General features: G+C 33.0%; 3 protein-coding genes across 4 annotated transcripts; all 3 read right to left on the bottom strand.

The window, feature by feature from the left end:
- Positions 1-1967: 1967 nt before the first annotated feature.
- Positions 1968-3895, bottom strand: LOC142528078 (putative WRKY transcription factor 53). Its single transcript, XM_075633134.1, has 3 exons — positions 3488-3895; positions 3247-3372; positions 1968-2879 (listed from the first exon to the last, which is right to left on the bottom strand). The coding sequence occupies exons 1-3, from the start codon at positions 3745-3747 to the stop codon at positions 2291-2293; spliced, it is 975 nt and encodes a 324-aa protein (XP_075489249.1). The 5' UTR covers positions 3748-3895; the 3' UTR covers positions 1968-2290.
- Positions 3896-11827: 7932 nt separating this feature from the next.
- On the bottom strand, positions 11828-13239 carry LOC142527139 (F-box/kelch-repeat protein At3g06240-like). 2 transcript variants are annotated; one of them, XM_075631862.1, is made up of 2 exons: positions 12250-13239; positions 11828-12078 (listed from the first exon to the last, which is right to left on the bottom strand). In XM_075631862.1, the coding sequence occupies exons 1-2, from the start codon at positions 13220-13222 to the stop codon at positions 11972-11974; spliced, it is 1080 nt and encodes a 359-aa protein (XP_075487977.1). In that variant the 5' UTR covers positions 13223-13239; the 3' UTR covers positions 11828-11971. The 2 variants fall into 2 exon arrangements, with proteins under 2 accessions (XP_075487977.1, XP_075487976.1); XM_075631861.1 differs by having other exon boundaries at positions 11828-13237.
- A 5298-nt stretch (positions 13240-18537) lies between these two features.
- Positions 18538-19559, bottom strand: LOC142526883 (MYB-like transcription factor ETC3). Its single transcript, XM_075631529.1, has 3 exons — positions 19396-19559; positions 19187-19274; positions 18538-18920 (listed from the first exon to the last, which is right to left on the bottom strand). The coding sequence occupies exons 1-3, from the start codon at positions 19454-19456 to the stop codon at positions 18794-18796; spliced, it is 276 nt and encodes a 91-aa protein (XP_075487644.1). The 5' UTR covers positions 19457-19559; the 3' UTR covers positions 18538-18793.
- Positions 19560-20118: the final 559 nt, after the last annotated feature.

Below are 20118 nucleotides of genomic sequence, written 5' to 3'. Positions count from 1 at the left end.
GAGTATTTTGTGAAATACTCAGCAAGTGGGGGCCGATCGATCATAATAACACAAGGATATCCATATATAGATCTTAACAATTCAAAATTTCTTGTGTCTCAACAAACGTCGGGACAATAATTAGACAAAATGATAGACATGACATAACTTATATATATTTATGTAAATATTAAATGAATTTCATGTCACAATAATAATTCATTACACTGTTATTTCATCTTATTATCCATGGTGTTACTGATCAGTCCCTTATATGTAATTCCTCTAAGGGGTGAGGCCATATATCGGTTATTATTACCTACCGCATCAGGACCATAAACTTGTCATATCTTATCATGTTTTAGGAAAATTTTTCTTTTTTACCATTTCTAACTTGAATCATAACAGTGCCTTTAAACATAATTCTTAGAATACACCAAATTGGTGTTTAAGAACATATATTAGAATATAACATGAAACGAAGACAACATAATTTTGAAACGAAAGGAACATGCACTTGAAATTGATTTAAACATGCTTAACAATTTATCGAAACGAAATATTCATATATCAAATCGAAGGAATATATCATGTCGATCGAATTTTCGAAAAACATACTTAAATACTTTAAAACATAAGCCCACTTACTGAAAGGTGCTCCTAAATTATGGAAGAAACAAGCTGAAAGTTAACGTCCGAAAATCCGTAAGATTGCTAAATTCGCTTGAAGTCCGAGCAGTATTCTTGCATATATGTTTCCCAGAAATTGAACTGTTGGATGAGGCTGAAATTTGGATATGATGTTTAGAACATTTGAAAGTGTATTATGAACGGTGAAGATCGGATTCTGAGGTCTGGAGTGATGGGATGAATTTCCAGAAATATAACATAATTCTTGCTCCTAAATTTCACTTCAAGAAAGGTTAATGGTTTCAAACTTCAAGCTTGCTCTAAATAGAGAGGTTTTGGTGTGATTTCCCTCAAACTCAATACATCTATTTATAGGCAAAATTTGAAAACAATTTCCACAATTTGATGCATACTTTAATATATTTTATTTATTTTAGTCAAAAGTTTGGCACACTTGATTTTCAATGTTTTGCACTCATGTTTTGTCAATGTTTTGCACTCATGTTTTTTCAATGTTTTGCATTTCATAATAGTTAATAATAATAATAATAATAATAATAATAATAATAGCCATAATAATAGTAATAATATTCATAATTCTTACAAATATGAAGTACTTGCTATAGGAGCCCATTGTGCAGTCACGCAGACGCGGGCTCGAGCCTGGGATATGACATAATGGTATCAGAGCCGGTCACCGATAAGGAACACCAAGAAATAAGTGCTATGCGAGGCAAAGTGCTATGTGCATGGGAGCCACCTCTTGAACCAGCGGGGCAAAGTGCTACATGACGGGAGCAACATCTTGATTCTCAACACGGTGGTGGATCGAAGGGTCAGGCCGCTTAAAAATTAAAGATTTAAAATAAATTCATAATGAATTTACTGATAAACTTCTATAATAACTTGGGTTAATCATTTCCGTAACGTGAAAATTTCAATTCTTTTTTGGTGGACATGTATCAATATCATAACATCAAGTATAGAAACTTTAACATCATTTCAGCTTCGAGTGTGAAGCCGAAATTTAAGATTTTAAAAACAAAAGAATAAGCTAAAATCACCGTCTATTCTTCCTTACAAATGGACAAATAAATAAATAAATAAACCTCCCTCTTCGCTTCTCCATCTCCAATGATGTATGAATATGTAAATATATTAGAGTATACAACTCCAAATTTGAAGATTATGCACTAGAGCTCAGCAGAGATTGCAGCTCATATTCAAAAAACTTGAGCAAAATGTTGTTTCAGTTTTGCCCGCTTGATAAACAAGAAGAAAAATTATCTTGGTTCTTGAAATTATGCCAAATTTTATACCGAATATACGAAGAACAATTTGATTGATTGGGTTCAAAATAAAAATGGAGGAACACGGGATTTCAATAAAAATTTGAAATAAACAAGGAAATGAACAAGTCTTCTTCTTTCAAGACTATGAAACCAAGTCCCAAACAACTAAACATATCTCTTCCAGTCATCAAGATTCCTAAATCTAGCGAAGGGCTAATTACATAAACAGTTACTCCAAAAAGACAAGATTTATTGATGACTCGACAATATAAACGAGTTTGAATCACTCTCCATGCTGGCTAGTGGCTTGAATCAGTAACTAGGCAAGCACAACTTTACTAATGTTTCCCCACATCTTGCTTTGCAGTGAATCAGTAGCATAAGAGATTTTATTTAAAATAATCAAATGGATCCATGAAACAAGAGCTGAAATCGATTTGATCCATCAAGAGATCCAACTCTCCCAATGGGAAATCCTCGATCGGGGCTGGATTGAAATTTATTTCTGCAAAATCTGATTCTGAACTTTGTAAAATGTCACTAAGCTCAATATCATTAATCTGGCATGGTGAAAGTAGGAGATAGGACTCGGATGTGTCTGGAGACAAAAACGGAGGCGGATTACTCATTCCAACAAAGTTTCCGGCCTTCGAAAAAAATGAAGTTTCCACATTTTCATATCCAATTGGTGTGGGAGAAGAGGTAAAAGTTGGAACACTCTCATCCTGAATGGACATTTCTTGATTCTCTGGTTTAGAGGTCAAATTCTTCTGTCCTGAACGTCTTGCACTCGCTTCCTTTTCTTCTCTCCTTTTTTTTATATCAAGATTTTCTTTTTTCCTTTTCCGCATTTCCTGAATACATGTGTGTTTCCCTCTGTAAGTCACTTCGAAGATAGAAGTGTCTTTATCTGTTCGTTGCACTTGTTTAGTCGCCAAGCATCCTTGCGTACCGCGATGAGTGCATCTATAATAAGCCCTGTAATTTCAACACATCAAATGATCACCATCAGATTCTTGGTTCCACTAAATATAAGTTCTGAAATTCCTTCAAACAAGTTGTGGCGATTCAACTATGATCCTATCCTTACATCTGGTGGATATTATCATTTACTTCATAGAGACAAACCAGGCAAGCACATATACCTCGTAGTTAATTCACACAGCAACTGAAGCAAGTTGCATTATATTACAGAAGTCAACAACCCTAAGTGTTGCAGTACAAAGTCTTTAAGGAGAGGATTGAACAATTGAATAAAATTTTTGATTTCGAAATATATTATATATATACATGTCTCACCGCTCGGCCACCCCTCACAAAAAAAAAAAAAAAAAAAAAGTCTCACCTTGGATGCTTAGCCCCTAAAATATCTTTCTGCCCATATTTCCTCCAGTAATAGCCATCATCAAGTTGACTTTCAAACCCTATTTCAGTGCACACACGCAGTTGGCTCCATGTTGCTAATGTCTTTCTGCAAATACCATTTTTTTTCTTTAAAGAATCAAAACCATGTCATGTAGTTACACTAGAACAAATCTATGGGAAAAACCCAAAAATACAAATCTCCAAAAACGTAAACAACTAACCTTTTCTTGGAATTTTTGCTTAGGACTTGACCCTTAGAGTCCGGATCGGATCCTTCACATCTGGGGTCTCCATTCCGTAGCAAAGCCATGCAATCAAGCAGCGATAATGCATTATCATAAGAAGAAAGTACTTTCTCCAGTAAATGAACACATGAAGCAGGAGTGGGGTGAAGCTCTTTTTTCAGCTGATTCGCATAACTCCTCCCTCGAGTTAGCTCAATTATAATACTATCTTTCTTACAGCTTTCAAGATTTTCCATTTCGAAATAATCCAAAAAGACTGCAGCTTTATCTGAAGTATCTTGATTCTGATCGAGAATATTTTAAATCGGAACAAAGGGTGTGTGGCTTCACCTTCCTTGTTGGACGTAATGGGGTGCTTGATGGAAGAAGAAGTTTTGAATCTGATTGAGGATTTAGCGAGGAGGCTATATGTATATATACTATGTAATAAATAAGAAGAGAATATGAAATAAATACATAATAAAATAAGGTGGCTTTTTTTTGGTAAATAATCGTGTGGAATTGTGGGAAAAGAGGTTGTAATTATTCCATTGCTGACCGGTTCAAATGGCCACCACAATGTACCTACTTGGAAATTTTTATTGTTTTTTTATTAAAAAAACGATATAATTAATTATTAAAATTGTTTTAGACAACAAGATCTGATTGGAGAGAGTGAGCTGCGTATGGAACGCCTCGTCCATTCATTTGATTGTTATTATTACTTTGTTAGAAAAGTTAACAAATATGTCCAATGAATGAAAGCCAGTCATTTCAAACAAAGTAGGATTTTTTAAGGAGGATGTCTTGCTGATTTATTTTTGTTATACGGTTAAAAGTGATTCATATTTAGAGTCCAAAATGATATTTTCAGTTTACAAAATAATATTTTTCATGAATCATTTCGTATTGAAGATCTGTTTCACAAAATTAGCTCGTGAGATTGTCTTAAATAGTTTTTATTTCAAATATTATAAAATATTTAACAATTTTCATTCCGGTAGTTATTGATAATATAGTTCATATTATAACATTTAAGTTTTGGTGATGAGCTACACGAAAGTAATTAACTTAAGATTCTTAAAATCAGCACTCTAAAAAAAGTTCACTAGCCACTAGCCGATAATCTGGTATGCAATCAGAGTATATACTGAGTTTGATGGACAAGCAATTACTGAACATCCATATACTGTGAGAACCCAAATTTTTGGGTATGTAATTAATTAAATATAGACATGTATAAGAATTTATTTTTGAGTTATAATAAATTCGAAAATATTAAATAATACATGGTATTGGAAATTTCAAGCCAATAAATACATGAAATTCAAAATTCAGTACAAATCATATATTAATTTCGAAATAAGGCTGGATATCAATCAAATTGGAAGGAAATATTACATACAATGCAGATTTTCTCAACAAGGAAGCATATCAATAAATATGGAATACATATCTCGATAATTAAGGAATAATTATCTCGCAATTTTGGAAGGAAAATCAATCGATTTATGGTAGGATTCTCACCTAGCACCTATAAATACCCCTAAGCCTTCAAAAATTTCATCCCTCATTCTAGCAAGCAATTTTCGAAATTTGCTCTCACAAGTGCTCCCAAGAATTTTCGAAATTTCTGTTCTCCAAAAATTCTGCACGAGTCATCAAAATTCTTTCGAAGTTCAGAAATCCGTTTCTCTCTCTTGGGTACTTGGAATCCGATCTCTACTGTTCAGAATATGCTTCAATATGTTTCGAATAACATATCCAAATTTCGGCCAAATCCAACGGTTAGTTTTTTGTTTATAGCCTTCGCAAGAAAACTGCTCAGATATTATGCGGAAATTCAGCATACCTTCGGTTTTTGTCCATAAGCAGGTCAAAAAGACTTCTAAACATGATCTCCACCGTTCATAATTTATTTAACGTACTTGTGAACGTACCTTAAAGGTTTGAGCCCGATCCAACGGTTCAATAAGGTGCAAGAAATTTTACAAGGCGGCTGATTTTTCGATAGATGTGATGTTGCGTTTTTGAAACATGATTATTCTATGGTTTCCGAGTTCTTCACGTTTTCTTCCAGTCTAAGGTAAGTGGGCTTGTTTTAAAATATGTTGCGTACGAATTATTTCATTTTCGAAAGTTTCGGTTGAGCACCTTTATTCTGTTTCTACGTTCTTTTTTTGTGCGATTTTGGTACGTTTACGTGTTGGCACTGTGAGGACTCACTGAAAATGGATGGAAATCCCAACATATGGCCCTTCACGGTGGGATAGAACCGTTTTATGGTCTCGCTCTCTTAGAGGATTAAAAATTAAGGACTGATATCAGTAAACCATAGAAGGTGGAAAAATCGCAGTGCTGTTACGATATGCATATGATGATATGTTATGAAAGGCAAGATATGTTTACATGTTATTTTCGAAAATTGTGTAAATATTTTTATGTTGTGCTCGAACGGCCCCCACTTGCTGAGTGACGACCATATCACTCACCCCTTACTCTACCATCCCCAGATAAATCAGAAGAAGAAATAGGGAAAGAAGAATCAGACATCAGTTTTTGGGCTAATAGTGGACGCATGAAGAATTTTAATTAAGAAGATGGTATTGTGAGTTTTTAATTCAAGTTATAAATGCTTCCGCAGATTTGTAGAGCTACTATTGTAAAGACGATTCCATTTTTATGGCATTTATGATATAAACTGGTTTTGGTTTATATAGTACTACGAGGCTTGTTGTTTAGCAATTATGTGATTGTTGAATAACGCTGGTGTCAACTAACCCCGGTCTCGGGGCGTGACACATACTACTCAATCTTGACAACAATCATTTATGAGTATTGAATAGATCATCATACTTATTGAAGCATAAAATAAGCAGAAAGTACATTCAGAAATTGTTCATCATATAGAGAACAACTGATTTGACAGACAATGTCAATCATTTAATAAAGCTTTCTAATTTTGGAGCAGATCAAATTATATTTGACACATTGGACAAATGCATTAAGGATCTTGATACGACCAATTTATATAATTCAGATCGGACTGTTTGAAGATCATATATATAAAGTCATATTATATTTATCTTATTATACAAAAGCACCGCTGAAAATAAATCAGAAACACACTCGTACAATCCTTATTAGATATTCTATGAGTTCATCTTGTATCATTTTCTACTCTCTATAATCTCATTATTATATTAGTATTTTGAGTAGATCTTTGAATAATAAAAGACTTAAAAAAATTTTATCCTTCGAGCTTCTATAAATAATAATCACGGTACACCCCAAAGATAAGACAACCAACATGTGATGAGTAAGAAGTATTTAAAAATACGCTACTTTTTCAGGATAGTGCTAAAGTAAATGAGTTATTGGTTTATGTATTTTGTGCGTCTCTATTGTCCGAAAATTATTAGATCTTTTACCTCAAAAAATCAACAAAAACTTATTTATATTGCTTTTTTAGACCATAAAAGGTGGCGAAAAAAGAAAATCCATTTCTTTTTATTACAGAGTATTCCATTATTCAATGTGGCATTTTGCTTGGCAAACTCGCAACGTGAGATTTCATAGATAGCCGACTCTTCACGAGCCAACATTTTGTACCAAAGAATTTCCAAATATATTTTTCCTCTAAAAATATTTCTCGAAAGTCGAGGGAAAGAATCTTGTCTAATTTCCGCGAATCGTAGAACTTGCTTCCGCGTTGTTTCCCTTTATTTAAATATATTAATACTTGGTGACTCACTAAATAGAATTATAATATAATAAATATATAAAAAAAAAGATGAATAATGACGTAATAAAGACTACGTCATGTGAAAGAACCGGATAACCGCATGTTGCTTGCACTTTAGAGGCAAACAATAAGATATTTGTTTTAAGTTAATTTGATGAAATATTTTCAATTTATTAAGATAATAATTTGAATAAATATATAAAACAAGGAAAAAAAATTAGGTAAATCACACGTATGGGAGTTATTAGTTGTTTTTTTAGTAAGTATCTTATGAGATGATATTACATATATTTATTCGTGAGACGGGTCAATCTGATTCATACTTACAATAAAAAAATATTATTTTAACAAAAAAATTATTATTAAAATTTTTTTATACATCAAATCGAGTTGGAGTATCTCACGAAATTGATAGTGAGTTGATTTATATGTGTTTTTGACTTGTTTTTAAAGGGTCGGACCGGGAATCATCCCTTGCACTGAATACAAATTTTAATCCAAACTCACAAATTTTCGATTTATCATTTTACTTTGACAAAGAAACGTACTTCTACTCCTTTTTATCGCATGTAAAATTTTTCAAGTATATTTAATTTGTATGAAAATACACAATTCTTTTTTTAATAAAACCTTAACTATCAATATAACTTTCAAATTTTCATAAACTTTCTTGTATTTAATTTGATTAATTTAAATACATATATTTACTATTCAAATAAGAAGTCGGGGGAACGCCAACAAATTTGTTGGTTGCACACTTGCACTATTTCTTTATTGCATGATTAATAAATCGCGACTAACGTGTATCGAAAAGGACAACATTTATTTATTATAATAATATTATATACGATCATACGCAATTAAGTCAAAAACCTTGTGATTTCAAATCATTAAATTTATTTTATTTTAATTTTCATGTTATACTAAGATCTCGTCGTTTATATAAATATATTACCGATCAGATTACTTGTCAACTTTGTGCATAATATAATGTTATTTTCATCTGAATTATACTTTAATTTACTTGCCAAATCTACATTAATATATCGTAAAATAAATTTTTTTTTGATATATTGAATATGTTATCCATAAATATAAAAATCCCCAAATTTAATTTTTTCATGAAAACTATTTTAAAATATTTTATTTCATTTGTGAGACGATATCATATCATTAGACGGGTCGATCGATCTATATTTCCAATGAAAAATAATAATTAACATCTTTTTATGAATCGGATCGGAGTCATAGATATTGGTTATGTGTTGAGAATATATGTGAAAAAAGTGATTTGAATATATCAACGATTTGTAAATCGGAGAAGGTGGCTTGAAAATTTTGCACCGAGTGATACAAATTCTTTAGTTATTACGCGTCTACTTTACAAAGAAATAAACAAAAATTACGCGTCTGTATGATATATACTGCCTATTATATGTATAGGCGGTTTAATAAATCCAAGCTACACGTAGTACAAATAGGTAGCATCTGCTTTTTTAATTATTCTTTTTTTTTAAAAAAAAAGAAAATTATAATATTTTAGAAATATATTTTTTACGAAAACTTAATCGTAATTATTTATTTTTTAATTCTATTTTCGAATATGGATTTTGAAGGTTTTGTGTGAGATATAACAAATTATTGGTGTGTGTTTCGAATTATTTTATTTTATTCTTATAAAAGTTCAATTGAATATGTCAGATTATTACGAAGTAAACTTATTGGCTAAAAAATGGACTTTTTTTAATTATATTTCTAATAAGCAAATAAATTTATATAAAAAATGACGTTCAAAAATCGACAAGTTGATCCGTCATATGGCGTTTGTTTTTATTTACTAAAGAGTAGGTTTTTGTGAGACGGTCTCACGAATCTTTATATGTTAGACGGGTCAACCCTACCGATATTCACAATAAAAAGTAACACTCTTAGCATAAAAAATATTATTTTTTCATGGATGACCCAAATAAGAGATCTGTCTCACATAATACGACTCGTGAGACCGTCTCACACGAGTTTTTGTACTAAATTGCAATTATTTCAATTTTGTAAAATAAATATATTATATTATAATATATTTTATAAAAAAAATTATAAAACTAACATTGTTCCACAAACTAAATAAAAAATTTGTTGAAAATATTTAATTTTTTTTTTAAAAAAAAATGGATTCTAAGTGTGCTAGTTGAAATATAAGAGACTGTTTCCCGAAAAATATCAAGAGATACTAGAATTCAAGAACCGAGTATTTGAATCATTTGACTGATGATACCATTTTTATTTACACAAACTCTTCTTAGATAATTTAATGAATCGATTTTATGATAAAAATATTATATTTAGATAATTTAAAAAAATATTATTTTTTATGATAAATATGAATAGAATTGAATCGTTTTATGAATAAAAATATATTAGACCTTATAATTTTATTTATTTCCAATAAAATATTTGAAAAGTTTTTTAAACTTTGTCAAAATGAGACAATTAATTATTATTTTATTTATTATCCAAATTCGAGGAAAGAGGTTTTGAATTTCATGTGAATTTCCATGTCAGGGATAAGGATCTCAGTTTCAGATTGGATGTAGCAAGACCCCACCCTTTTAAATGAACGAGTCTCAGGATGGATACGTTTTCTTTTCTTTTATTTATTTTTTTTTCACAATTTGCAGAACTAAGTTTTTGCACATGCATCTCAGATTATCTAAAATTCTTATTTTAGTTTCAATTATTATAAAAAGCACTTAACAAATTAAATAGATACCTATTCCTTTTTGCTATTTTTTGAGCGAGTAGGTTACTTATGAGACGGTGTCACGAATATTTATTTGTGAGACGAGTCAACCCTACCGATTTTGTGAGACGAGTCAACCCTACCGATATTCACAATAAAAAGTAATACTCTTAGCATAAAAAATAATACATTTTCATGGATGACCCAAATAAGAGATCTGTCTCACAAAATACGACTCATGAGACCGTCTCACACAAGCCTTTTTGAGCATAAAAACTCAAGTAAGATCTCTCATAGGTCAATTTTATTAGGCAAATCTTCTGTCCAACCCGACTAATAAAAAAAAATTACTTTTTATGCAAAAAAAAATTTTTTAGATCCGGATATTTTAGAGAGCCGACCCTTCTCACGGATATAAATCCTACATCTGTAAGACTATTTCACATGATACCTATTATTTTTGAGAGGTATGAAAAATAGTTTCTTTTTTTAAAATTGTGTAGCTGATAGAAAAATGTATTAAAAAACTAGTAATGCTGTTTTTACATACGTCAATTGAAATTTTACCTATAATAGCTTCATTTTTAAAAAAAAGATATTTAGTATTTACAAATTAAAATGTCCGGTAAGCAACACCCTTTATTTTAGGGGTGTAAATAACAAAAAAAAAAAAAAAATCGTGGCATTGATCTTGAGACAAAATTATCAAAACCAAGACAAAAAAAAAATATACAATCTTGCAGTTTTTTTTTAAAAGAGATCTACAATTTTGCATGTTCGTCTAATATCAATGTTTCAAGTCTGAGACGATACATCATACTCAAGATCCAGTTGTACCTTCGTAACTTACCCCTCGCCAACTCCGAAAACAAAAACCAACAATCTATCATTCACATAATAATGGGCTCTACTAAATTTAATGAAATATATCAATCTACAACCAGGCTGTGGTTCGGGAACAAACAGAGTTTAACACCGACACCTAACATAACATTCCAGCCTTTCAATAGGCACACTTTGATTATGAGGCATTGGTTCCTATATTCAGTGGCCAATCCAAATAGTTTAATGTTCCCAACCTTCTCGATCTCTTGAATGAGTTTGATCTTGTTGGGCGGGTTATAGGACATAATTCCAGAGGGCTACCCCATTTCTTTCTTTGGCGGGTTGGTTTTCGTTGACAAAGAAGGCCTTGTCCAAATAATAGAAAAGGACGCCTTTTTCTACTATTTGATCGGTACCTCATAAGCTCGCTGCTTTTGGCTTTCTACCCGAAGTTTCATAGGGATGGTCTAAGGTCTCGGCCTTTCTCGAACAAAATGATAGTCCAACTCAACAACTTGATAGATTTGTATCGACGGCTGCAAGAAAAGAGGAGAGGATGTATTCGCATAGTTGATGCGAGACATTTAAACGCCAATTTAGAACCCAAACCCCAAATACCAGTCTCCTCTCAAACTACTGAACTATACAATTACTTGTGAATCCGGATGTAAGATCAAAGCAGTTCTCCATAGTTAGACTCAAACAAAAAATTCATCATTGATAAATGGTTAAACATGGCAACCAGCTTCAGGGTTCAAAGACAAAAATAAGGTTCGGAGATATACGGGGATATACGGGTTTAAAAATTCAGATGGTTCGCAAATAGTGATTAAAGTAAAGGGCAGATATTAGATATACTCCTGGGAGAAACTTTCAGTCCAACGATTCTATAACAGGAACGTACATTTATATGCTGACAATATGTTCTAAGGGATGCAAATTACAGATTTCAAAAGTAAGACTACAGTATACAAGAACTATAAAGATGACACTAATACAACCACATAGATGTCACATATATGCACAGAGATTGAGAAATATGATTGCCATCCCATTCTGAAATTTGGTATCTAAAAGATCTGATCCATTTGTTCACAAGATGTAATAACTACTATGTAACAATCATTTCAGCCTATAACGAGCTTTCTTGAGGCATTTTATGATGTGTAGAATCCTACTCTGTGAGTTGCTGTCCAATATCAATCAAAGCCAAGCTCGGGTCATAATCAGCTGCATAGAACGATAGTGGCAATCCGCAAACTGCAAGATCCATAACTTCCTCTGTTTCAACATTCATCAAAACCAATAATTCGTCACTTATTGCAGCTAAGATTTCACCATCATTTACAATCTTGATGGGAACAAAAACCTGCTCTAACACAATGACATATTTTAGCGTCCAAGAATCCACCTTCCCATAGTCATTCATCAACCACACATCCCATGACTCACCCATATTCTCACGATGACTTACAAAGAGAGACAAAGATTTCTCGTTAACCAAGGGAGACAACCTCAATTCCTTACAGTTTGGTCCAAGATTTTGAGGCAACTCCATTAACGTGAAAATCTCCTCAACCACATCAAAACCCATGATGCAATTCAGATGTCCGTCAAATTGCGGCCTCCTATATGCCATCCAATGCACAACACCATTCACAAACGCATTGCTACACCAATTTTTAGGCATGAAACAAGGCACGACCTGTCCAACATTCCTCCAAGATCCAGTTTTGACTCCATATACCAAAGCCTCCGATCGTAACTCATGTTCATTATTATCATATCCGTATAAGATTTTCACAACTTTAAAGTCAAGATTCGTGTGATCAAATCCAAACCCAACAGCCATATGCGAGAAACTACTCTTAAAACAACGAAATCCTTGCAGACAAGGCAGAATCTTGTACTTCCCAATAAAGGGGTTCCACAAAATCACAGTGCCAACAAAGTTAAAATAATTGGTATCGAACAAACACACAACTCCCCTGCTAGAACCGACAAGCCTCAAGTAACCATTAACACTCTTGAATGGAGTTTCGAGCTTTTGACACAGAGAAAACTTCTGGGAATCATGAAAAGAAAAGTATATTTTCGTGTAATCCGAGGATTCATAGTACAGGAGGTGGTGGGAGGCGGCGGTGGCGCAGGATAGGCGGAGTCTGAGGAAATAGGGGTGAGAGATTAAGGAAACAAAGGATTTGGAGACGCACCTGAGATTGAGTAGGGTTCTTGTGGGGAGCTTGAAGAGGATTTGGAAGATTACATCTCGAGGGAGCTTGACGTAAAGATCATCGCTTTCTTTCATTTCTTGAATCTCAATTTTCGCTCCCCGTCGAAGCTTCGGGTGAATCAAGAAGAACCACGCCACTAGGAATGCCACCTTATCCGGCCGGCTCCATTTGTCATGATTTCGAAATAACATTTAATTCATTTGTGGAATTTTTTTTTGTGTGATATGATTTGATTAAAAATTTGAAATTTTTTCACAAGTATATAATACTTTGAATAGCAATCCAAGCTATTTTAAAAAGTATAATTAAATTGGGAATTTATAGATTTGGCTCTATGAAACCACTTCAACCCTTCTTGTCACGAGCAAATTCAATCATGTTTTACCAAGCTTGGATTTCTCGTCCTTTAATCCCAATCACGACAAAACAAATGTATCAAAAAATATAGACTTGTATATGCTAGCTAGAAGATTGGGGCAATCCCCCAATTTTTTGGTTGGTAGGTCTTTCTTAAAACCTGTGGAACATTGATCGAGTCCGGTTCGCGTTTGACTTCCATTTTAGCTAATGCATGGTTGAGTTACTAAAGGAATGAAACCAAGCTAACACTACTTTTACATCCCTACTCATGAAATGCGAGATCATGTTCATTGGTCTGCGTGTATGTGTGGATCTTCGCTTAATACTTGGCTTTTTGAAGGTAAATTCATCTCGAAAGTGGTGGTGAAAACCAAAGATTTCAAGATATCTCCAAAGGATCGTTTGGAGCTTAATCCTTCAGATGCAAGGGAGTCCGCGGCTGCACAAGTTATCGCCAAAATACAGGACCAAGCTGCTGAATAGTTTGGATTTCATGGAGTCAATCTTGTTTGAAGGTGCATATAGAGTGTCTACAAAAATCTTCGTATATGCTGAGAGAAAGAGGGAGATGTATTTTTGGTAAAAATGGTCAATGTGAGGTTAACTTGCGACTTTTTTTTGGTGAAATACAAAAGCAGGGTAGCTTCGATGCTACATGTGGGGCACTGCCTCACATCGTTTGGATGGACAAGATTCACACACATATGTGATTTTAAAAAAATTAGTGGACTCCGTGTATGTGTGGCTAAATTTGGGCCCTCGAATGATTAAATTTTTCATGGCAACCTGGAACGGACAATAAAAAATTTTATAGTTCTTTTCAAACCTCATTAAAAAAGGCCGTATGTTGTAAGTCTTTTATGCAGGAGAAAAAAAATATCAGTATATTTTCAAGAAACAAACTCACTTGAAATGAAGATTTTCCAGGAACATCAGTGTCTTGTTAAGGAGTTGGATTTCATGATTCAGCAATGAAGGATAATTACTCCTTAAGATAGATTCGATGCACTGACGAGCTAAACCGACCACCTAAATAATTATTTGTTTTTTTGCAAAATTGCTAGATATAATTTTCCACAGACCAAGTTAGCAAATTGGAAACATATCATGATGGAGTTTAAAGATGGAAAGCCAACACTTTCAGTTAACACATCACCTCAAATAATCCGCAGAACATAAGTGAGAAACATAAAACTTAAACCATGTTTTAAGAATTTGTAGAGCTAATGAAACCAGCATGCAGAGCCCTTTCTAGCTAAAAGCCTAGAAAATTAAGAAAATAACATACAGAATACAATGCTAAAAAATATATAAAAAGTGAGTAAAAGCCTAAGAACGATAACGTACCTTCCCTTATTCTTTGAATATTATCTTCGTAAAATGCAAGTGTGTCTACCTTGCTCCCCATCTGAGCACACTGCCAAGGCAAGAAAACTATATCGTTTACAGATATGATTTTAGGAATCAACATGAACAGTGACATGAACAAAAAATTGAATCCTGATAAGCCACTGCATGTTACCACACGAAAAAGTTATAGATAAATTATGAGTTCGTGTCTTTTTCGATAAAGAAGTGAAGGCGTTTTGTATGTAGTACATTTACTCGAACCATTACTAAACAGGTTAATAAACACATAATTAAACTTTATAATAAAGTGGAAACTAAATAACTTAATCACCTTACAACTAAAACAAAATTAAAACAATAATCTCAGTTTTAATCATTAATACAACCAAATCAAAATCATAATCATGCAAGAGAATAGGAGAAATTAAATAAAATCTTCACTGGATTACTACCGAAATCCCAATTGCTCTATCAACTGCACTGGTCGTCCAAACCATCCAACATAAGACATGTCCCGTGGAATATGGTGTACAATATGAAAATAAGGACGTGAGCGACATTCGTCCAATAGAAGAATGTACAAGTAGATAAACTGATATGATGCATGTGAAATGCAATATGCTCGGATATCAAGCATCAAGTCAATAATCTCATGCTCAGTCTAGAGGTGTCTGAATGTGTAGTCTCTGATATGTCCTAGACATGTTTTGGCTCACGCACTTATCATGAAGACGTGAACCTACAATGTCCAGGGTTATAAGAGCTCGCGAGTCCCGTCGGACAATGTAACTTTCGATACCCAACCATCCACAACACTGAATAGGGCTGAGCAGCCTCAATAAACGAGGTATATCTCAAAAGATATCATCAGGCCCAAAGTAATATGTCATGCATAATATGTCAAAACAATAAAACATGTATCATGCAACAAATAAATATGCAGCATATAAGTGTGTATAATAAGCTTGGATATCTCAGTTAGTACATCATGTACCTCACTAAAAACAATCTAAGAGAAAGTCTACTAGTCTGAACATAGACAATACCAACATATTGAAATCAATGTCATGTCATATCCAAATTTACTAAACATGCTTCAAAATTCTTCCTAATGATCCTTAAATCATTATTTAAGGCTTTAAGATTAAAAATGAGTTAGTCGTCAGCTCGCTGATGGCGTCTCGGTTCACCGCCTCTCCTCGAGCCGACACTAGCTCTGAAACTTCCTGACACTAAACTGTCCCAAACACTGGCTAGAAAATTTAAGGTATATGGCTAGAACTTGAGAAAGAAGCCGAAGGAAAACAATATGGAAACAAATGAAATCAGCTTATATTTAGAGGTTGTATCCAGGCTAGTTTAGAAAATCCGAACCCAATCTAATTTGTCACGTATCATAATCTCATTTGTCTTGCTGGATTTCTCGGGATAGTAAAATCTGAAGTAGATTAAGTGATCCATTTTAAATACAATTGATTCTCAATTAACCAATTGCTTAATAATACTTAATTGACAACTCTTTAATTAATCAGTACTTCATTTAAACAAGGATTCGGGTCATTACATTGCACAAATTCTGAATCCCGAAAATTTTGTACTTCTCCACATAAATTTTTATTAGCATGAAAAAGTCCAAGCTGATTCTGTGTCACAGTGGTCCCATTTTGATCGCACAAAACAGTCACAACACCATTTGCTCCCGAAACATTCTCATTCATTTCCATAGTTTCAATATGACAGGATTCATTTGCATTAACTTCCTATAATACAAAGAATCCAGAAATGACACCGAATAATATAAAATGTGAAACAGAACAGGAAATTAATTTCTTTAAGAGATAAAAATGACTCAAATTCAAGTTGAAATCACCTCCTGAATCATGTAAATCTGAAAGAGTAAAAGGTATGTTCTTTCATCTGTGATAACAAACTCTTAAATTTGAATCAAGATTCTTACTACAATTGTCACTCTCTCGGCAAGAAGTAGTTAACTCATTCAAGCTGGTTCTTTGTGTCTCTATTGGAGAATCAAATAATAAACCCTCGTAAAGATCATCTTTTTTGCTATCTGAAACTCCAAGATTAACTCTTTAATTTTCCAGGTTTTTGGGCAGAATCCAAAAGGTCGTGTATCTTGTTAAATATTTCAGCATTGCTTTCTTCTGGAAGATATTGAGAGGACTTTTGTTGTAGCCACAAGATACTTGCTTGGACTTTTTAATGTCAAAGCTTATTTTCTGGAAAGAGTTAGCTTTTGGCCTAGAATTGTCACTGTCCCTGTGATCCATGTCTTCATCATTATAGTTCTTATGAGGTAACACCAATATATTATTTTTCTTAAGTTCTTTTTCGGAATTGGTCGTGGTGATTTTAGCATTGCAGCCATTTAAACTTGGCAAACTCAAGTCTTTCCTGCAAAATTCATAATTTGTCAAAAAACGAAGCCAAACCTTCAATCTAAGATCCAAAGATAATAAAGACGTAACAGACATCAATTATGGCAGAACTGCCATAAAAATTGGCAACCACGGTTGGATGGATCATATCTATAATGCATGTTATTATATAGCTAAAATCAAAAGGCCAGAATCTGTGGCTTCTAAGACATCAGCTTCAACTTAACTACAATGATCCATTTGAAAAAAATTAAAAGATAAAAAGCGTTGCTTAATAAAATGCTTCTTTAAACCATGCGCTTGCATACTCAAACTAGCCTATTGATTTAATTTCACACTTGTGTGATGTGTCCTCCACATGCACATGGCAAGGAGCAGTTTAACTCGCCTTGCTTCAAAGAGAACGGAACAACCCCAGTTGGAAACTCAAAAAAGGTGTTCTATAGCCACTATACCTCGAAAGCCAGCGCGAGATGTGCCTGGCATAAGGAAGCTACCGTGAGGCTTCTCTGCCAAAGGGCCCTGTAAACTGGAAAAGTCACAGAATTATTTTGTCATAAAACACCATCACCGACCAAACGTGTGCTTTCTTGAGAAGGCGCGCAGGGTGCCTCTCGGCGTGTTCGAATTGGAATCTCTAAAGTGTAAGACAGGTTTAATTTTAGGCAAAAACTTGTGTGAGACGGTCTAACGAGTCGTATTTTGTGAAACACGTCTTTTATTTGGGTCATTCATGAAAAAATATTACTTTTTATACTAAGAGTATTACTTTTTTATTGTGAATATCGGTAGAGTTGATCCATCTCACGTATAAAGATTCGTGAGATCGTCTCACAAGAAAATTACTATTTATTGGCACGTGTAAGAGGTGACACGAGTATGGTAAAAAAACACGAGGATTGGATTTTTCAAGCTTGCCAAATTTTCATCTCACTGTGTTGTTATTTTAACCTATATTTTTATAATCAGACTCGTGAATCGATGGGATCGTTCAAACAGAAGGCTTGAATTTGAAAATTATTATATTATTTATAATATAATAATATAGTAAATAATATGTTTTAAATTTTAAAATTCTTAAAATCAAGACAAGATACATATAATAAAATCTAATTATATTTATATTTTTCACACAACAGAATAAATCAAATTAGTTCTAATAATGTTAAAATAATATTTTTAACAAAATACAAATAATCATATATATGACTAAAAATAATATATAAAATATAAAAAATAATAAAATAACTAAATTCTAAACAAATTTTTTTAAAAAAAAATTAAAAAGATAGTGAACTAGTTCCAGTTCACCGGATCGGTCTGAGAATAATCCAGACAACAATTTTTCTCTTTGGCGATGTAGTTAACTGGATCTGTGTTTGATACGAGTTTTCGGACGAGAAATCATTTAGCCATTCAGATAGAACAATTTGCTGACAAATTTTTATATATAAATGATAAGTTCAATGAACTTTGGGTAGGAAAATGCTCATAATCAATAACCTAGTTGATTCTTTCAACTAATGGAATCAAAGCTAGAAGAAGAATGACAAAAGGAGGAAGAAATAAAGAAGGCCCAAAAAAATTGCAACCACCACCTCTTTCTATAATAGGGGAGAGTGGATAACATCGACTTAAATAAAATATAAACATAAATCAAGAAATCTTTTCTCTCTTTCGTTGTATCCTTTTGTCCTTGAAACTGTCGCTGTTTCTCATCAGCCAAAACCTTTCGATTTCCTCTGGTTTCCGACCAGGAACTCTTCCGGCAATCAAACCCCACCTGAAATTTGTTCAAATTTAATTCTTCACATGTAGGACTCGAGATTACAAAGAAAAGGGGCGAAAAATAAATAAATAAAAGGTAAAACAATCAACAAAATTCACTGGACGAAATCCATAAATAGTGGAATCAAGATTATACTATTGTTTCTTGTAAAAATTCATGTGTTAAAAGGACAATTTTTCTTGGTTTTTCTTTCATGTTTGCTTCCGATGAAAACAGTTGCATTGCAAGTTCAAAAATAGGTGAAGTTCGACTGTTCTTACCGGTCTCCCACGAGCCGATGCATTCTTGAAATTATGTCTTCTTCTTGCTCAGTCATGTGTATGAATTCCCACTCAATACTGCTCACCTCTGTGTGTACATATACAAATGCGTACGTATGTCAATCAGTATCATGTATAAATAGAGAATTACTTAGAAAAAAAAAGTGGAAATATATTAAAAGTGCATGAAGAAGAAGAAGAAGAACAACCTTCAGAGGATTTGAACCCAGGATTTTGAATCTTGGGTTGCTTTTGTTCATACTTATCCATGAATTTTGGAGTGGGGTGTCGATAAGTGGCAAATATTGTAGAAAAATAGGAGTTCTTGGAGTTGGGATCTCTATATGGTAAATTTTCTGCATATGGCAAGAATTACCAACTATATAAAGAAATTGATATATAGATTTCACCATATAAAAATTAAATTAAAATTTTGCAAATTTGGGATTGGACAGAACGTAACCGATATTTCTACCGAACAAATTGCATGCTTTGACTTGTAGTTGTAGTATATGCTACAACAGGGAGTGTTTGGCACATATGTTGATGATTAATATTTCAAGTGTATCACAGAATAATCCGTAGTTGCGCACCCTCCCCATTTTGGAGATCCATACTTCATGAATTCCAAATTTTAAAAAATATGCTCACTCAAAGGGATATAATATTTATTACAGTTATCATCAGCTGCTTGAGCATGGGGGAGGGATTTTGGAGAATACTTAATGTTCATTTAATGATCATATTTTATCTGCAATTTGTTATAAATTGTCTGATATATTTCATTATCATTTGTATTATTAATTCAATCATGTGCATTAAGAAGTAGGATATGTTAATATATATAGTCAAAACAAGTCACGTCAATGAAAAATTTTGGATGATATTCTGATGCAACATATCTCTATCAAAGTCTTGCTGGAAAGCAAATC

This window comes from Primulina tabacum, chromosome 15 (assembly GCF_025594145.1).
Source record: "Primulina tabacum isolate GXHZ01 chromosome 15, ASM2559414v2, whole genome shotgun sequence".
Taxonomy (NCBI): domain Eukaryota; kingdom Viridiplantae; phylum Streptophyta; class Magnoliopsida; order Lamiales; family Gesneriaceae; genus Primulina; species Primulina tabacum.
Note: the sequence above shows the minus strand (reverse complement) of the source record. Positions and strands in the feature narration are given on the sequence as shown.